At 43.5% G+C, this 20,435-nt stretch overlaps 1 protein-coding gene across 6 annotated transcripts in view; it reads left to right on the forward strand.

The window, feature by feature from the left end:
• The window catches only part of LOC146567902 (ryanodine receptor 2-like), a 327,426-nt gene that overhangs the window by 264,032 nt on the left and 42,959 nt on the right, over window positions 1–20,435 (forward strand). For all 6 annotated transcript variants that reach the window (XM_085283596.1, XM_085283600.1, XM_085283597.1 and 3 more), the window contains 3 exons: window positions 18,909–18,989; window positions 19,330–19,418; window positions 20,050–20,178. In XM_085283596.1, the coding sequence (XP_085139722.1) occupies window positions 18,909–18,989; window positions 19,330–19,418; window positions 20,050–20,178 (299 nt within the window). The remainder of the gene's footprint in view (window positions 1–18,908; window positions 18,990–19,329; window positions 19,419–20,049; window positions 20,179–20,435) is intronic.

Genomic DNA, 20,435 nt, shown 5'->3' on the forward strand with positions numbered 1-20,435 from the left:
TCACACATACACACACACACATGCACGCACGCACACACACATGTTGTGTCAGTTCTGTCCAGGTCCTGAGTGTGGACCTCTAAGGATGTCCTCAACCTGCTCAGTGCTTGAAGCAACTTTTTTTGCTTCAACTATTCTAGAGGTAGCCAGTTATTACCAAAGTCTTCTTGGTGCTTTTTATAATACCTCTGGGTCTGTAACTGATCTTTGTAGAAGATCTGTATTGAAGATACATAAATATTACTCCCCTTGTAATTTTAAGGTAAAATGTATCTTGTCGTTCTTTTTAACAATAAGCAAACTCATTATGATACTTTGATGAAGAGTTTTAGAATTAAAAAATAAATAAATACATTTTAAAAGAAAAGAAAATCAAGACAAGGCGGAAGTCTTGTCTTGATTTTGTGGTGGAATCACAGTCTTCCTGCCACAACCTGCTGATCTATGGCTCCCCCTCATGATTTGTACAGTGTCTGGCACATTGTGAAAATTAGAAAATGACTAGTAGTCCCCCCAGCACAGCACACCTCCATCTGCCACCCACACCCCCGAATCTTACAGTTAAACTTATGTCAGCTGATTGTTGTGTCTCAGTACTGGAGATTGTATTGTGCTGGTTGTTAATTGTTGTGAATTGTACAACTCCCCTCTGTGTTCTCAGCCACAGTTTCTGTCTGTTTCTGGCATTCAGGGCTGCAATGAATAGATTGAATATGTCTAACCAGATACCAAATAAAATTGTAGACTAGACCTCTATTAAAGTTGCACACTTTAAGATTTTGGTCTGCAGCTTTCCAGTTTGGGTTTTAAACATTAACATTCACCAGGTCACCCAGCAATTAGGGATAGGGTTAATTTCATTTTAGTCATGTGGTAAACAAACCTTTCAATTCTCTTACTTGTTTTTTTCACCTCACAGTTCTGATATAATATTTTAAAAAGGTTACATGTATATAGTTGTTAAAAAGAAAGTACGCCCCCTTTGAATGCAAAGATCATAATTGTCTTTATCAGGTTCTAAAATGATTAAATGAACAACACATGGCATATTGAATGATGTCATTTATTTAACACACTTTAAGACAAAATGCAGAAGCAGCGTGTGATTATTGGATCTGCAATAACTGACAAGAAATATCCAGAAAAGTCCAGACATGGCAATTCAATCAGAATGGATTCTGGACTTTGACTGGGCCATTGCAAAACCTTGATAGGTTTGTTTTTTAGCTGTTCTCTTGTAGATTTGCTAATGTACTTTACTCATTAACCCGTTGCATTGGCCCTGTTTGGGCTGTCGAACAGAAGGCCTCCCAAATATTTGACTCGAGAATGGTGGTATACAGAGGAGTTCATGTTGTCTGCAAGGTGCGCTGGTCCTGTGGCTGCCCCTTCACCACTGTGCCTATAGTAGTTGGTATGAAGCGTTTGTGTCGATATGTTGTTTGGTTTCGCCTGGTGTGCATTATGGACTGACATCTCCAGTTTGGCCTTGCATGCCTTAAAAACATTCGGCGTCATTTACAACAGTGTGTATTCAGAAATCAGTGATTCATGAATCTTTTGTGCCTGAATTTGTTTGTACTATATGAACATCCACTCCTTAAAAAATTGGCAACTATTTTGAGCGTTTCCCACTTGCGAATAGTCTCTGTCACCGCTGTTTCCACTGATGTTTTCTCTTTGGCACTGTGTTAATACAGATATGAAATCTCCCAACAAGCAAACTGCCAAAACTTCAGCTTTTGTAGTCATATTTGACAATGATCAGTTAATAAATTACACTGCCTTAGCAGCACCTGGCTGCTAATTACCCTTAATCCTAAAGATGCTCTTAGTTCTAACATAAATTTACTGTGGTGTATCACATCGTTGAAAAGCTGAGTTTGATTTCTCTAGCCAAAACCAGGCCTTACTACTGTCACACCTGTTTCCAATCAAGAAATCACATAAATAAGACCTCCCTGACAAAGTAGAGTACACCAAAAGATCCTCAAAACCAGATATCATGCTGCCATCCAAGGAAATTTAGGAACAGGTGACAAAAAAAGTAATTAAGATCTCTCAGTCTGGAAAAGGAAAAGCCATTTCTTAAACCTGTAGGACTTGAACGAACCACAGTGAGAGCCATTATCGACAGATAGCGAAAACAAGGAACAGTGGCAAACCTTCTCAGGAGTGACCAGCCGACCAAAGGTAACCCAAGACCGCAGCAACAACTCATCTAAGAGGTGACAAAGACCCCAGAACAACATCAGGCCTCATTTGCCTCAGTTTGTGTTCATGACTCCATCATAAGAAAGAGACTGGGCAAAAATGGCCTTCATGGCAGAGTTCCAAGACAAATCCACTGCTGGTAAAAGGAACATAAAGGCTTGTCTCAGTTTTGCCTGAAAACATCTTGATGATACCCAAGACCTTTGGGAAAATAGTCTAGGGACTGACTGATGAGACAAAAGTTTAACTTTTTAGAAGGTGTGTGTCCTGTTAGATCTGGTGTAAAAGTAACACAGCATTTCAGAAAAGAAAATCATACCAACAGTAAAATATGGTGATGGTAGTGTGATGTTCCAGGACTGTTTTGCTGCCTCAGGACGGAAGACTTGTGGTGTAAATGGAACAATGAATTCTGTTGTCTACCAAAACATCCTGAAGGAGAATGTCCGGACATATGTTTGTGTCCCCAAGCTGAAGTGCATTTGGGTTCTGCAGCATGACAATGATCCAAAATACACCAGCAAGTCCACCTCTTAATACTTACAAAGTGGCTTAATGAAAGTCCTGACCTGAATTCCACTGAGATGCTGTGGCTCATTGCCAGTTTGATAATCTGAAACATCTAAATGTGAAAAACGTATAAAAAATAGGAGCTCAAGAAGGGGGCAAACAGTTCTTCACACCACTGTATATCCGTGATCTCATTCTTATAGTCACTACCCGTAGCTCATGATCATAGGTGAGGGTAGGGATGTAGATCGACCAGTAAGTTCACAAAAGAAATGTAGACTGGCTGGGCAAACTCCCACTCACTCTGAAATATCCGTAGGAGGATGAAGAGCTGGTCCAGTGTTCCACGACCAGTACGAAAACAGCACTGTTCCTCCTGTATCCGAGGTTTGACTAATCAGAATCAGAATCAGAAAGGGTTTTATTGCCAAATGTTGAGCAGGTTTACAACATTAGGAAATTGCTGCGGTGCTTCAGTGCAAACATACTGTCATAAAAATATAAAAATAAGAATAAGAATTAAAAGTGCTAAGTGGATAGATATATACATGATATATACATGAGTGCAGGTGGTGATCAGTGCCAAACATGGAATGATGCAGTGAACACAGCGTAGGGTCATGTGTTAGTGGTGGGAACAGTCATACGGTTTAATTAATTAATTAATTAATTAATTAATTAACTTTCCACCACACTAGACCTTCCCAGAGAGGCTGAGGAGTGTGATCCCCCTGTGGTTGAAGTACACACTCTAGCCCACCTTCTTAAAGCCCCCAGAGGCACATCTGCAGATTTCCATGCAATGCGTCAACCAGGAAAACCCAGGGCCTTTAGGAATTTAGGATTCCTAACCACTTTGAGGCAGTCTTTTTCCATGGCCTCACTGAACTCCTCCCACACATAAGATTTTGCTTCATCTATCACCCGAGCACAAAAACAGCTGAAAGGTATGTGGCTCTGCTGGTACCTGTCAGCTGCTTCCAAAGTCCCTAAGGCTACACAAGCCCTGTAGGACTTCTTCAGCTTGATCGCTCCCTTCATCTCCAGCACCCACCATCTGGTTTGGGGATTACCATCATAACAGGTACCAACCACCTTACCCCTTTCAGCATGCCCAACAATGGAGGTTGTTGAGCAACCTCCAACAACCTCCAGCAGCATTCCTTCGTCCCTCGGAAGGCTGGAGGTGAGAGTCGAAGATCTCATGAACCAGGGCTTCTGGCAGGTGTTTTCAGCACACCTTCACAATTCTGTCCAGCATCCTTCGCCGCCACCTGATTAAACCAACCGCCAGGTGATGATCAGTTGACAGCTGACACTGTCACAAAATCAATCACGGACTAGTGGACCTGATCATTGAAGTTTCCCAGTAGGACATCTCAGTCACCAGATGAAGCACCCCACCCAGTGACTCCAAGAAGGCTGGGTACTCTGAACTGTTGTTTGTGCTTATGCGCCAAACGACCAAACCCATTCCCTGACCTGAAGGCACAGTGAAACAACTTCCACCAGCCAAAACCACAATGTACAGGCACAATGTAAATAATGAAACAGTACGTCTTGTGTTGTTGTTCATCTTAAGATGGATTTCACTAATTTTAAGACCTGATAAGGTTTTTTTTTATGACCTAATTATGTAAAGCCTTCAAATTGAAAGGGGATGTACTTTCTTCTTCATGACTATACACACAGAGATACTCACACATTATATATGTATATATATGCACTGCTTAAAGTTAAAGGAACACTTTGAAAACATTGGATCCCAATGGGGTAAAAACCATGCTAGATATCTACTAATCTACTAATATGAACTGGGTAATGTGTTAGCAATGAAAGGACATTCATTGGAAATGAAACCAATGAAATCAGAGTGAAAAAATAATGTGCGCAGTTTAGTCCATTTTGCTGACATTTCCTTGCAGCAACTCAAACTTGGTAGTTTGTGTGGCCCCCACATGCTTGTATGTATGCCTAACAACATTAGCACATGTTCCTAATGAGATTAAGCACAGTGTCCTGGGGGATCTCCTCCCAGATCAAGACCAGGCCATCAGTGAGCTCCTGGGCCGTTGGAGGTGCAATCTAACAAGGTTGGATGGACTGAATGTAGTACATTTTACAAGTACCTGAGGTATACTGTTGGATTAGGTCTGGTGAACATAGGGGCCTGACTAGTCAGTGGTATCACGTCTTTCATCCTCCAGGAACAGCTTGCATACTCTCACCACATGAGGCCATTGTCATGCACCAGGACCCACTGAACGACCATAGCGTCTGACAGGGCCTGACTTCCAATAGGTATCATCCCGATACCTGTTGGCAGTCAGGGTGCTATAGAGATTGAAAATGTGACATCATTCAGGGGTAAAACCGCAAAGGATTCTGGGAACACGTGGCAAGCGGTACTAGCGCACGCAGGCTTTCAATTGAAAACAGTCACACAGCGATAAAAAGAAACGCAAAAAATGTCAAGAAGCTGTTGTATTATTAACTGCAATAGCCGGTCGCATGACAGCCACGGGAAGCCGACGGGTAAAGAGATCGGTTGTTATCGGATTACGTCGTTGAAGAGAAATTGTTCGAGCCATGTTTCCGAAGTAACAAATAGCCGACGGATGGCCTGGATTGCAGCCATTCGAAGACCAAATATAAGGTCCCAGAACACTCCAGCTCACAGGTTAGTCTGCTCCAAGCATTTACACGAAGGTCAGTGTTTTGTAGTAGGTAATACGTCATTTTTCATAACATAACTGGTGATATAGGTTACAAGCAAGTCTGGCACTGAACAGAAATTGTCGCACTATGCTCCTTTGTTTATTGTGCATAAATAGTGAATTGTCCTGACACAATATTGCGTTTCGCTTCTGTTATTATGGTACAATGACAAAAACATATACTTTTATTCACAGGATAAAACAGTTGTTTTGTATCACTAATTGCCCAGTGCGATTACAGCATACAATATTATTGTCACTGCTACATTTCTGTAATGCTACCAGAAATTATTTCCACTACTAATTAATTACCGTTGAGCTCAAAGGTCCTATTAATAAACGGTTAACGAATGTGTATTTATCAAGACGATTTGTGAGACTGGTAAACTTACCTTTGTTCGTACGATGGTCTTTCGTTCTACACGGTGCGTTTCAAGGTCCTGCACCCATTCGTCGGTAAACTGTACCTGGGCTTGTTGCAGTGACCTGAAGTTACTAAACTTCATGAGTGTATGCACTCACTCCAAGAACCATATAATTATAAATCTGAGCGTGGTGAAAGTTGGGCAGCACGCTAACGTCTTTTGTCCCTCTGTGTGCTCGTGAGGGTCTGACCCTTTCACACCTTTGATTTTTTCCTCGTATCTTTTCTTTGACTTTTCATCAAGTCTGTCTTTGTACGGACCGGCATTGTTCTCCTTCGTTTTGTACATACCTTTTTTGGGGGGGCAAAGAAAAAGCAAGAAGGTATTGGAACCGGAGAATGAACGTTTTGCGGTGATGCAAATGCTTGCGTTTGATGCATTGCTTTGATTGTTTTGCCACTAGTACCCGGCATGCGATGCGCGAAAGTCACGTGGTCTGTCAATCTCTATTGCCTATCCTGTTGGTCTGTGTGTTTGTCCATCAATATGCCTTCTCAGACTATCACTGACCCATCACTACACCATTCATGCTGATGTTACAGGCAGCATAACGTTCTCCACTGCGTCTCCAGACCCTTTCACGTCTGTCACACGTGTCAAGGTTAACTTAATCTCATCTGTGAAAAGCTGAAATGCTGAATGGTGTTACTGGCAGCATAACATATGATTGTTTGGCCGATAAGTTCACGCCAGTGACCATTTTGTAGGTCTGGCAGTGCTCAACGTGTTCCTACTGATGGGTTATGGTCCTTTTACAGTGCAGTCCTTCTAGAATAGCTCCCTATCTTCTGAAATCTCCTCCATGCTCTTGACTGTGCTAGGAGACACAGCAAATGTTCTGGAAATGGCATGTATTAATGTGCATCCTGAAGGATTTGAACTACTTGTCCCCTGTAGGGTCAGCTCTATAAGATAACACCAAAGCAGCTAAACTGATCAACAACACTCTCTGTTACTTAACTCACTATACCATATACCATATACCGTAGGTTAACTGCCTTGATGGTATCTTGATGGTATACTTGGATTAAAAAGTGTTCCTTTAATTTATATATAATGTGTGTGTATGTATGTATAAAATAAACTAATTAATTGCAGCCCTTCTCATTTCTAATCTTTGTACATTTCGCCCTCTTCAGTCTCCCTTCCTTTTCTTTTTCCTTTTGAATGTTGCACTTGAGACATGAAAGTGGCTGTTTTTGGCCATGCTGCTCCGCCAGTTTTGTGAAATCTGAACCATCTTTTCTTCCTTACCCTCTTTTTCTCTCCATTTACTGGCTGAGATGTGTTCTGTACTCACTGTATTTGTTCATTGTATGTTAACAAAACTTGAATAACCATGATCTTATAACTGATTTTTTTAGATTTTATGTTTGAACTTATTTTCACCCCAGTATTGTGTCTTAAGCTCATGGTTTGGTTGTATATCTTGTATGTGTGTCTATAAATTGTAACATTTTTAAAAGACTAGAAGTGCTTTCATTTTTATCTTTAGTCAGTTTTAAGCAAGCCTTTAACATACCTATGTTATTGCCTTTACACTACCAGTTGTTTAAGTTTCATTGTAAGGACATGAAAAGACAAAGAATTAGGGAACTGTTGGCTGTTATTTATACATTTGTGTTGATGCTGTTGATCTGTGATCTACTAACAATTTATATACAAAGGCACCACCAATTGATTTTATTGACAGCATTCTTCCAAGACCAGTGCAAATATGTGCGTGAGGGAGTAACAGTACACCAGTAGAAAGTGTAAGTGCAGGTTTTACATTTGTGCGTTTCTCTGAAAAAGTATAGTAAGTGAGATCAATGTGGGGAGGCTGGAGGAGAATCTATATTATTCATATAAAAGCATATACATATGTTAGAAATTTTTCTCTTCTTTTTTGTGGTCTTCAGGACTGAGACTCCAGACCATTTATAAATCTAACCCTAAGTCTTATGATTGAGCTATTTTATCCATCCAAGAATTTAATCCTGCCATTGTAGCGCAAGGTGATTATGTAGAAATCCATGGGGGAAAAAAACCTTGGCTCGCATGAGCTGTGCTCTCAGTAAACAATGTGGAATTGTTTGGCCAGAGAAGTTCACACCAGTAGCGTGCTGGGGGTCAATTTTTAGGTCTCTGGTAGTCCTCATCCTGTTCCTCCTTGCACAAAGGAAAATAGCCCAGTTTAAGTCCAGCTTATAGTTCTGTTTAGAATAAATTAATGTGTTAACGTGTGAACTATTGTTACCCATCTGCCGTAAAAGGCTACGGGGAGGGGCTATTGTCATCACAACACAAAAATCTTGTGAATGCAATAAAGGCGGAAGTCGTTCTGAATTTGTAGTAAATGCATCTATGGTATCACTTTGAAATCCTAGGTGAGTTCAAATCTCACTGACCTTAATGTCAAGGTAAAAGTCAGAGGTCGAGTTTTCTGAAAATCATTCAAGAGAAAGTCACCCAGGATATATATATATATATATATATATATATATATATATATATATATATATATATATAGATATATAGATATATATAGATATATAGATATATAGATATATATAGATATATATATATAAAAACACCCAGCACGCCCCTGCGGGCGGTTTATCCTTCAAGCTCGTGTCCTCTACCAGAGGCCTGGGAGCTTGAGGGTCCTGCGCAGTATCTTAGCTGTTCCCAGGACTGCGCTCTTCTGGACAGAGATCTCCGATGTTGTTCCCGGGATCTGCTGGAGCCACTCGCCTAGCTTGGGAGTCACCGCACCTAGTGCTCCGATTACCACGGGGACCACCGTTACCTTCACCCTCCACATCCTCTCGAGCTCTTCTCTGAGCCCTTGGTATTTCTCCAGCTTCTCGTGTTCCTTCTTCCTGATATCGCTGTCATTCGGAACCGCTAAATCGATCACTACGGCCGTTTTCTTCTGTTTGTCTACCACCACTATGTCCGGTTGGTTAGCCACCACCATTTTGTCCGTCTGTATCTGGAAGTCCCACAGGATCTTAGCTCGGTCATTCTCCACCACCCTTGGGGGCATCTCCCATTTTGACCTTGGGACTTCCAGGTTATACTCGGCACAGATGTTCCTGTACACTATGCCGGCCACTTGGTTATGGCATTCCATGTATGCCTTGCCTGCTAGCATCTTGCACCCTGCTGTTATGTGCTGGATTGTCTCTGGGGCATCTTTACACAGCCTGCACCTGGGGTCTTGCCTGGTGTGATAGACCCCAGCCTCTATGGATCTTGTGCTCAGAGCTTGTTCTTGTGCTGCCATGATTAGTGCCTCTGTGCTGTCTTTCAGTCCAGCTTTGTCCAGCCACTGGTAGGATTTCTGGATATCAGCCACCTCCTCTATCTGCCGGTGGTACATACTGTGCAGGGGCCTGTCCTTCCATGCTGGTTCCTCGTCTCCCTCCTCTTTCTTGGGTTTCTGCTGCCTGAGGTATTCACTGAGCACTCGGTCAGTTGGGGCCATCTTCCCAATGTATTCTTGGATGTTCGTTGTCTCATCCCCGGCCCCCTTCCTTCCACTTAGCGTACAGCCTCAGGGTGCTGGACTTGGGGTGAAACCCTCCATGCATGGTAAGGAGCTTTCTTGTCTTTATGTCAGTGGCTTCTATCTCCTCCTTTGGCCAGCCTATTACCCCAGCAGGGTACCTGATCACGGGCAGGGCGTACGTGTTGATGGCCCGGATCTTGTTCTTACCGTTCAGCTGACTCCTCAGGACTTGCCTGACCCTCTGCAGGTACTTGGTGGTTGCAGCTTTTCTAGCGGCCTCTTCATGGTTCCCATTCGCCTGCGGGATCCCCAGGTACTTGTAACTGTCCTCTATGTCTGCAATGTTGCCTTCTGGTAGTTCAATCCCCTCAGTTCTGACTACCTTCCCTCTCTTTGTTACCATCCGACTACACTTCTCCAGTCCGAACGACATTCCAGTGTCATTGCTGTATAGCCTGGTAGTGTGGATCAGTGAATCGATGTCTCGTTCACTCTTGGCATACAGCTTGATGTCATCCATGTACAGGAGGTGGCTGACAACTGCTCCATTCCGTAGTCGGTATCCGTAGCCAGTCTTGTTAATGATCTCACTGAGGGGGTTCAGGCCTATGCAGAACAGCAGTGGGGACAGAGCATCTCCTTGGTAGATCCCGCACTTGATGGTGACTTGTGCTATGGGCTTGGAGTTGGCCTCTAGTGTTGTACGCCACATCCCCATTGAGTTCCTGATGAAGGCTCTTAGGGTCCCATTGATCTTGTACAATTCTAGGCATTCCAGTATCCAGCTGTGGGGCATTGAGTCATAGGCCTTCTTGTAATCAATCCAGGCAGTGCACAGGTTGGTCAGTCTGGTCTTGCAGTCTCTGCTGACTGTTCTGTCTACCAGTAGCTGGTGTTTTGCGCCTCTGGTATTCTTGCCAATTCCTTTCTGTGTCCCGCTCATGTATTGACCCATGTGCCTGTTCATCTTAGCCGATATGATGCCTGACAGGAGCTTCCATGTAGTACTGAGGCAGGTTATTGGTCGGTAGTTGGAGGGGACCGGTCCCTTCTTGGGGTCCTTGGGGATCAGGACCGTCCGGCCTTCAGTTAGCCATTCCGGGTGTCTCTCGTTAACTAGCAGCTGGTTCATTTGTGCTGCCAGACGCTCATGGAGTGCAGTCAGCTTCTTCAGGCAGTAGGCGTGAACCATGTCGGGCCCTGGTGCTGTCCAACTCTTCATACTGGAGACCCTTTCTTGGATATCTGCCACTGTGATGGTTACTGGACCCTGTTCAGGGAGGTCGCTATGGTCTGCCCTCAGATCCACTAGCCACTGAGCATTGCCGTTATGGGTTGCGTCCTTCTCCCATATGCTCTTCCAGTATTGCTCCGTCTCCAGCCTTGGTGGTGCTGTTCTCTTATTGTTCCCTTGCCACTGAGAGTACACCTTTGCTGGTTCTGTGGAGAACAGCTGGTTTATTCTCCTGCCTTCTATCTCTCTGGTGTACCTCCTCAAGCGGCTGGCCAAGGCTGTGAGTCTTTGCTTGGCAGTTTCCAAGGCCTCAGGTATGGACAGTTTGCTGTATTTCTTATGCACCTTCTTTGCCGCACCTTTCTGCAACTCCGTTAGTTGGCTAACCTCCCTCCATGCTACTTTGATCTTGCCCTCTAGCCTCCTTCTCCATGGAGGGTACTGCCCCTTGTGGCTGTTCAACTTGTAGCCAAGCATCTCACTGTTTCAACACAATGTTGTGTAGCAACCTCTGCTGTAGATTCCAGGGCTGTCTAATTGGCCTGTGGTTCTCCATATAATATAACCACCACCTACTACGATCTGAAAGAAACATCATGACACAAGAAGGCATTGCCTTGAGACCACCAACAGTCTGCATTGCTGCACTGGTGCCTTTGGGGGTTGATGTTCAACCTGTCGATTTAGACCCGAAATAGCCACAATGAAGTGAACCCTAATACGAAATTTGCAGCTGTCACTGTCAGTTTTCATAGTAACTGAAGGCATCGGCTTAACTTTGTGCTGAACATTGGGGGGGGGGGGGGGGGGGGGGTGTCAAGCTCTCTGTCTAAATGAATGAATAAATCTATTCCCAGAGGATTAAACATGCAACTATTTTGCTGATAATAATTGAAATGAGTAAAGAAAATCCTATTTATGCTAGATAATTCATAATTGTATTGGGGGGGGGGGGGGGGGGGTATATCGGTTGGGTCTGATTATTTGGGGGGGGGGGAGGGGGGGAGTCTAACCCCCTTGGAAATTATGCCCCTGGCTGAAGGGGCACACTGAATTCTACATTCTACCTCTCACTAAATGAGGAAGGAGGCTGAGATTGTCCTTATTTGCAACAAGTGCAACACTAATGAACTCCTGCCTTGAAATTTGAAAACTATACAATACATCTATACAAGAAGAGCTGTTGTGTTTGAGTATGCCTGCTCCTGAACTGGGGCAAATATAAACCAGCTGTCCAATAATGTAAGAATTCACATGCCTCTCGTCTGCAGAAGCAAGAATGTAACCATAATGGTGCATGTAATGCATGTCGATGCAAACTATTTTAAAATGGTGTAGGTGTCCATGTTTTAGGAATAAGGAAGTGATTTTCTCCAGATGTGATATGACTTACTGCCTCAGAGCCTGAGCCTTCAGAGAATCTGTGACAAACTCCATTGAACTTTGAGGGCCATTACCTTAATTGGAGAATGTATCCTTTGGAGAGTGTGGTTAACAACCAAGGATCAGAGACCAAGACCTCCCAGCTGAGGTGTTGCAGAAAGAAGAGGATGGGATTGTCAAGGGGGCCGGAGGCCTGTACAAAACTGGACCCAAGTGCGGGACGAAGTGCGGAAGCAGGATAGTTGAACTAAAGTAGTGGTTTTACTTACAAAGGCCAAGGACAACAAGGAGAGACAAACATAGGAACTTGACGTGGCCTGATATATAATATAGGGCTTGGTGGGGGGAACACTAGTGGAGGAACAAAACCAAGAACCTTGCCTTAACACACAATACAGTACAGGGCAGGTGATCCTAGCACAGCAGCCGGAGACACGTTACTTAAACGGAGACTGAAGTGGTGCTCACGGAGTGTATTAGAGGGAGAGAGAGAGGAAAGGAATTAGTGGGTGCATGGGTTGGTCCTGGAGCTATAGTTATTGCTGGAATGGAGTGGCTTACTTGGCCAGGATGAGGCTGAGGCTAAGGAGGAAGGCAGAGATCCGAGTGGATGGGTTTGTGTCCAGAGTCTAGCAGGTAAACCGAAGTGATGATGTCGTAGTATAGCAGGTGAGTTGAGCTAGGAGAAAAGACAACAAGGTAAACGTATAAGGATCTTGGATCTTGAGCTTAGCATTAGAGCCTGTTACTAACTTGGGTGAGTTGATGAACTGGTGGCGAGGTGGTAGTGAAGTTGGCCATAAATACCCTCAATTGACTGTCCAGGATTAATCGCAGGTGCACTGCCCAGGTGAGAGGATGGTAGGCCCGCCCTAAGGTGGTTACAGGAGGCAGGGATCCACACCGGCCACACCCAGCTGCTCACACGGTCAATGACAGTACCCCCCCTTCAAGGAATGCCTCCCAGCAGCTGGTTAGCCTCGACGCAACCTGTAACAATCAGAAACAAGAGAGCTGACAAGAATGAAAGACCTGGGGACCCAGGCGTGCTCTTCAGGGCCATGCCCCTCCCAATTCACCAGGTACTGTCGCAACTGACCATGCCAGCGGACGTCCAGGATCCTTCGGACTGTACAGGCCGGATGACCCTCAACAAGCTGGGTGGATAGAGGGGGGTCGGCCGGCGAGCACAACGGACTCGTGAGCTCTGGCTTTACTCAGGAAAAGTGGAAGGTAGGACGGATCTTTATGGCAGCAGGAAGTTTCAGTTTGAGTGTGGATGGAGGGATGACTGTGTCTACCTCATAGGGTCCAATGAAACGGGGTACAAGCTTGCCAGTCACAGACCTGAGAGGTACGTCCCTGGTGGAAAGCCATACCTTTTGTCCAGGTGTGTACCTGGGTGCCGGTGTGCGGAGGGCCGCGTAGTACCGCTGGTGGGCAACTGCTTTCTGTAACATTTCCCTCATTCTACGACAGATGTTGCAGCAGCGTCTTAAGTGGTGTTGCACGGAGGGCACAGGCAAGGTCTGCCTCATCCTCAGGAAACAGGGGTGGTTGATAGCCAAGGGATACCTCAAAAGGTGACAGACCAGTAGAGGAGGAAATATGTGCATTGTTTGCATACTCCACCCAGGGGAGAAGGCAGCCGGGTTTGTGAGTGGCGACACAACAGATTCCAGTTCTTAATTTAAATGTTCAGTCTGGCCGTTGGTGGCCATTGGTGATGTCTGGAACTTAGGTTTACACGGGCTCCAAGGGCTGTGCAGAATGAATTCCATACCTGAGACACAAACTGCGGCCCCCAGTCAGAAGTGATCTCGGACAGGATTCCATGGAGCCTGAATACATGGTCTACCATGAGCTGGGCTGTCTCAGCAGCTGAGGGGAGTTTTTCCAGGGCCACGAAGTGAGCTGACTTGGAGAATCTGTCAATGATAGAGAGGATTACTGATTTCCCAGATGAGGCCAGTAAACCGGTGACAAATTCTAATGCTATGTGAGACCAGGGACGTGAGGGTAAAGTTAAGGGTTTGAGGAGGCCTGCTGTGTCGAGGTTTTGCTGTGGGCACAGGTGGAGCAGGCAGCAACATACTCCTTTACATCCTTTTCTAAGGTCCTCCACCAAAATGGCGTTTTATTAGCAAGATGGTTCTACAACACCCCAGGGAACTGCTGAGAACTTAGCAGTGTGGACCCATCTCAGAACCGCAGCCCGAACTGCCGAGGGGACATACATGCGACCCAGGGGACCAGACCCCAGATCAGGCTCATCTTGCAGAGCCTGCTGGATGGTCTCGTTAATCTCCCAGGTTTCATGGCTAACAACTCCCGGTCTCCTACATTATAGTTTTGCTCCGAGAGAGAGAGAGAGAAGAGAGAGAGGCAAGAGAAAAAGGTGCATGCCTGTAACTTGGCTTTAGGACCTGAATATTGTGACAAAACAGCCCCAATCCCTGAATCTGAAGCATCTACCTCTATGATGAAAGGCATAGTGGAGTTTGGATGAATAGGGTCTGAGGTGAGCAGATGTTCCAGTCTTTTGAAATTGGCCTCAGCCTCTGGGTTCCAGAGAAAAGGTTGTTTGGTGGAGGTGAGAGTGGTGAGGGGTGCAGATACATGGCTATATTTTCATATGAAGTGGTGATAGAAATGGGCTAATTCAAGAAAGCGTTTGAGGTGTTTACAGGACGTTGGGGTAGGCCATTCCGCCATGGCTTGGATCTTGGCGGGGTCTGTCTTCACCTGCCCTTCTGCAAGAACATAACCAAGAAAAGTCACTGAGAGGGAGTGAAATTCACGCTTTTTAGCTTTAACCTAGAGTCTGTTTTTCAGCAGGCGCTGTAGGACAGCTTGGACGTGAACTTGGTGTTCCTCTCTATTCCTGGAAAAGATCAAGATGTCATCCAGATAGACAAGTACAAATTAGTTTAGAAAGTCTCTTAGTACATCATTGATCAGAGCTTGGAATACTTATGGTGTATTTGTGAGTCCAAAAGGCATGACTAAATATTCAAAATGGCCCAGTGGTGTGTTAAAGGCTTTCTTCCATTCTTTCTTCTCCCGGATGCGGATTAGATGGTAAGCATTGCAGAGATCTAGTTTTGTGAAAATGGTGGAACTGATTAGCGGGAGGGGTTTTTGTTTTTTATGGTTATTTCATTGAGGCCCCTGTAATCTATGCATGGCCTAAGGGTCTTATCCTTCTTTTCAACGAAGAAAAGTGTGTGGTGCCTCTGTGTTGCTGATCACCTTGTCAGATACACATTTTCAAAGACGCACATATTGTGGTCTTCCTGTCAGGTAATTAACAATCCAGGACACGAGAGGCATCCACCTGCGTCGTTGTCAGCTTATCACCAAGCAGGGTCAGCCTGATGGTGTTGAATGCACTGGAAGTTGAAAAACATGACTCTCACAGTGCTCGCTAGCTGGTCCAGATGGGCGTAGACACAATTGAGCAGGTAGATGATGGCATCCTGCGGTATGAGGCAGCGCTGGTAAGCAAACTGAAGAGAATCCTTATGTGGCCTCACAATAGGTCGGAACTGGTCAAGAATGAGTCTTTCCAGGGTCTTCATGATGTCAGTGCCACAGGCCTGTAATCCTGGGGGCCACTGGGACGTGGTGTCTTTGGTACAGGAAAGAGGTATAATGTCTCTGCAGACTCAGACTCAGTACCCAGTCTTTGGGTGTCTTATTTCAAGATGTTCAAAATGCAGGCTGCAAAGAGACTTGACAAAGGTGGCCCAACTGAAAGCAGGATCACAGAGGGTTTCTGAGCAATGGGTGTGTGGGGTGAAAAGTGTTGCAACACAATGGTTTAGTTGAAGGAATGTGGCATAAGTCAGAAAACTGTTACCTGACTTTGTTCACTTGCACACTACTTTCCAATCCTGTTGGGCTCCAGGGTAAAACATCTTTCTATCCATAACAACATCTTTCCATTGCAGCACGGTGGCACGGTGGTTAGCACTGTTGCCGCACAGCAAAAAGGTCCTGAGTTCAATTCCACCATCAGGCCGGGGTCTTTCTGTGTGGAGTTTGCATGTTCTCCCCGTGTTTGCGTGGGTTCCCTCCGGGTACTCCGGCTTCCTCCCACTGTCCAAAGACATGCAGCTTGTGGGGATAGGTTAATTGGATAATCCAAATTGCCACTAGGTGTGAATGTGCGAATGAATGTGAGTGTGAATGGTTGTCTGTCTCTGTGTGTTGGCCCTGCGACAGACTGGCGACCTGTCCAGGGTGTACCCCGCCTCTCGCCCTATGACAGCTGGGATAGGCTCCAGCGCCCCCCGCGACCCTGAAAAGGATAAGTGGAAGCGAATGGATGGATGGATGAACAATGGATAACCAGTATTGCACACTTTCTTTGTCAGTCAGCATAAAATAAATTGAACCATATTTTACTTCATTTAACTAAAAATTGACCGACCGTGTTGTAGAGCAAAGGCTTTGTTTTTCACTGTCTTGACTCGAGCTGAAGGATAACCTATCCCTTAAATTTGAGATAATAGGGAGAGTCAGTAGCACACTGCTGTAAAGAATGAGTAAGTTGGATTCGTAACACCAGATAAAACGAAAGCTACAGAGCAACAATTACAAAAAGGGAATGTAACATAGTTATCATGTATTATGTTCTTTGTGTTTTAAAAAAAGGAAACAAAAAAAACATGACTATTCATCAAACTGCTAAATACTAAAGTGGCATTGTTGTAAAAATGTTTGCATTCCATTATTACTCTTTTCTAGCACGTGTTATATTTTATAAGAACGATTTTTACTCTTTAAGTGTGATAAATAAAACAAACGTTCTGAAATTTTGGTGGAACTGATCTACCGTGCCCTTTAACAAGTATTATCCAGAGTCCCGATTTTGTAGTTTTTTTGTATATTTGTCATACTTTATGTTTCAGATCATCAAACAGTTTTTACCCCGCAGTGGTAAAAAGGTTAATGGAATATTGTCATCACCCTACTGGACACTCAGCTGTGTGAACGGGATAACTTGAGAATGAGGGAATGTAGGAATTTTAAATTGACACCATGAATGCATTTACTAAAAATCTCAGACAAGTTTGTATCTTGGTGAATGGAGATCAGGTGATCAGAGGTCAGGTTTTCTGAAATCTAGTCAACACCATAACTCGGGAAAGGTCACCTAGGATTTTCAAATTGATGCCATAGGTCTATCTCTTAAAAGAGGTCTAGTTTTCTAACAATACACAGTTTTTAAATTATCTTTCATTTATCAAGCTGTCCACACCTGCCCTTGTTAAATCACGAAATAACTATTATCAATCACATTTTTGGGAAGGCTGAGTTTAGTTTATCTGATTACTGTCAGACCTGTGCAATCAAATAATCACTTAATTAGAACCTATGTGACAAAGTGAAGTAGACTAAAAGATCTCACAAAGTATATAATATCATGCCACAATCTAAAAAAATGAAAGTGACTGGGCAAAAACAGCAACCATGGGAGAGTTCCAATGTGAAAAAAGCAACATTTTTGTCAAATTTGAGTGGCATTACATCTGGCATAAAATTAACATAGTATTTCATGAAAAGAAGATTATACAAACAGCCAAACATTGTGCTGGTAGTTTGATGGTACCTGGGACCTGGATGTCTTGATGTAATTGATGAAAACACGAGTTGTGCTCTCTGCTGTCTGGCCATCAGTTCATTTCTCGAAGATCAAGTGCACTCAGGTTATGCAGGATGACACCAGAAGGTCCACCTCTGAATGACTCAAAAACAAAAATAAAGCTGTTGGAGCGGCCTCCACTGTCAAGACTTAAGTCAGATTTAGATGCTTTGGCATGGCCTTAAACAGCCTGTTCGTGCTCACAAACCCTGCAGTGTGGCTGAATTAAAATAATTTTGGAAAGAAAAACAGGCCACAGGGATGTGCAAGAATGATCGCTATTCATCACAAATACATGATTGCAGTTCTTGCTGCCAACCAGTTATAAGGTTGTGCCACTTTCTTACATGAGGCCTGGTGGTTTGGATAGCTTTTTCCCCCCGTAACATGTTTACTTGGGTTATTTTTATTTTGTCGAATATTAGAATTTGTTTGATCTGAAACTTTTAAGTTGAACAAATATGCAAAAAATTAAGAAATTGGGAAGGGGGCGAATACTTGTAACTGTATGTATCTGCACTACAAAAGTAGTGCCCTGGTTTCAGATGTATACATTTTCTCTCTCTCAGCTCAGTTCAGTGTGTTTTCTTATTGTATGGATGTATTCTTGTAATGTCATGATAGTGATGTATTAAGTCACTGTAAAGTGTTGCATATTCCTTCTTTTTCTTTCCCATTCCATCGTTCAAAGCAGCATTCTCACCCAGACAGAGCAGTCGGCCTCAGCTATGCCATTTTATTACTACAACAGAAAGCAGTAACCAACCAAAGAGCTGAAATCCAGTCCTGACTCTAAAATGCTGCAGTGTAGGGACCAGCCCACCATGAACTGTTGTCACTGCCTACTGCTCATCCAAAAGTGTGTGTGTGTGTGTGTGTGCGTGTGTGTTTGTGTGTGTGTGTGTTTGTGCGTGTGTGCGTGTGTGTGTGTTTTCCATGGCCATACATTCTTCACTAACTGAAAGAAAACACAACAATATTACCGCCTCCTCTTTTAATACTTCATTCTCCATCTTCTTGTGTGTCTCTCCCTTTCCTATATGTTGTCTGCTTTTGTTTCCTCTGGTGTGACTTTTTTCTGCGTACGTGTGTCTGTTTATATGAATGTGTGTGTGCATTTATGTATGTGCTTGATCATGCCTGTGTTATTGTGTGTACATTTGTGCATACCTCTGTATGTGCTTGTGAAAATGTGTGTCCGTATGTACATGTGTGTAACCTGTATATGGGCGTGTGCGGTGTGTGCGTGTGTGTGTGTGTGTTTCTTTTCTCTGGCCAGGTGAGAAGGTCATGCAGGATGATGAGTTCACTTGTGACCTTTTCCGCTTCCTGCAGCTGCTCTGTGAAGGACACAACTCAGGTGTGCATAAGTTCTCTACAGTGAATTTCACAGGAAAATGGCTAAACATTTTAATTTGTGAAAATTTACCAGTACTCTCACAAAAACATTTTCACTGTTTATGGCTAGATCGTTAATGGGTTGAACCATGTTTTAAAAGAATAGTAGATACCTTAATGCTTAATGTGATTTTATATATGTGAATTACTGCTGGTTATTATGGATGGACTTGTAGTAGAACCAACTGTGATTTCTAAGACATAGCATGGAGCAAAGTATGACATAGATTTGAACTGTGAGACATACTGTATTTATTCAGTTGAACACATTCCACGCAGAATTTTATGGTATCTTATTTCAGACTTTCAGAACTACTTGAGGACTCAAACGGGAAACAACACAACCGTTAACATCATTATCTCCACTGTTGACTACCTTCTAAGAGTTCAGGTCAGCTTCTTTTACCCACTACTGACAAACATTTCTCATACAGTTTAGACTAAAATAAAAAAAGAGGGAATACTGACCACTTTCCTAAAGAACAACACCCTCACTCTGGCCTGCAAAGGCAAAATGCAGTAACGATCCATCTCATCAGCACACTTTCTGCACTCACTGCCATAGAACTGAACCACACAGCTAAAGTCACAGAAAGACGGGTAAAGCTTTTGAAATACAGCAAACTGTGAATGTGTCTGCCTTTTATGTCTCCATTTCATTGAATTGGAAGGTCTTTCTTTAAGGTTCAGTGAGTTCATCTGATTTTGAGAAAGAATGTTTAGATGGTGTAAATGGTCATTACAAAAAAAAATACATGTTAAACAATATTTTGGTAGCTGTTTTGATGATATGTTATGAGGGTTAATGCCAATAAGTGACTTTTATAACTTGTGCTTAGATAGCAGCTCAGCTGATAACATACTGCAAACAAGTTTTTTAGCTAAAAATGTTTTAATCAATATTATTATTATGATTTCCTTTTATTTCTCTTTTGAATACTACTGCTACTACTTTGCCACAAATCAAAATCAAAATAGCCCTCTCATGTTTCTTCTTATCCTCCTGCTTCATTCTCCTCCAGGAGTCCATCAGTGATTTCTACTGGTATTATTCTGGGAAAGATGTGATTGATGAGCAGGGCCAGCGGAATTTCTCCAAGGCAATAAATGTGGCCAAGCAGGTTTTCAATACCCTCACTGAGTACATCCAGGTAAGGGCATACAATACAGTCATCAGTGTTAAAATGAACATGAAACATTACATGTATAAAGGCTAATTTCAGTGATGGTCAAAAATTGTCATACATTTAACGTTTTTCTTGCTGGATTTAAGAAATAAGTGTTTAGAGCCTGTTTAGCGCCATCTTGTGCCAGTACAAAACATGACGTCACTTGGTTGGTTTAATGCTAATAGGCTTATCTCCGTTTCTGTTAGCTAATTAGTGACAAAACTCATACCTCAGAAACA

Source organism: Mchenga conophoros, linkage group LG8 (assembly GCF_057382185.1).
Source record: "Mchenga conophoros isolate Kocher_MC1m ecotype Shallow Benthic linkage group LG8, M_conophoros_male_GT1.1, whole genome shotgun sequence".
NCBI classification, from domain to species: Eukaryota; Metazoa; Chordata; class Actinopteri; order Cichliformes; family Cichlidae; genus Mchenga; species Mchenga conophoros.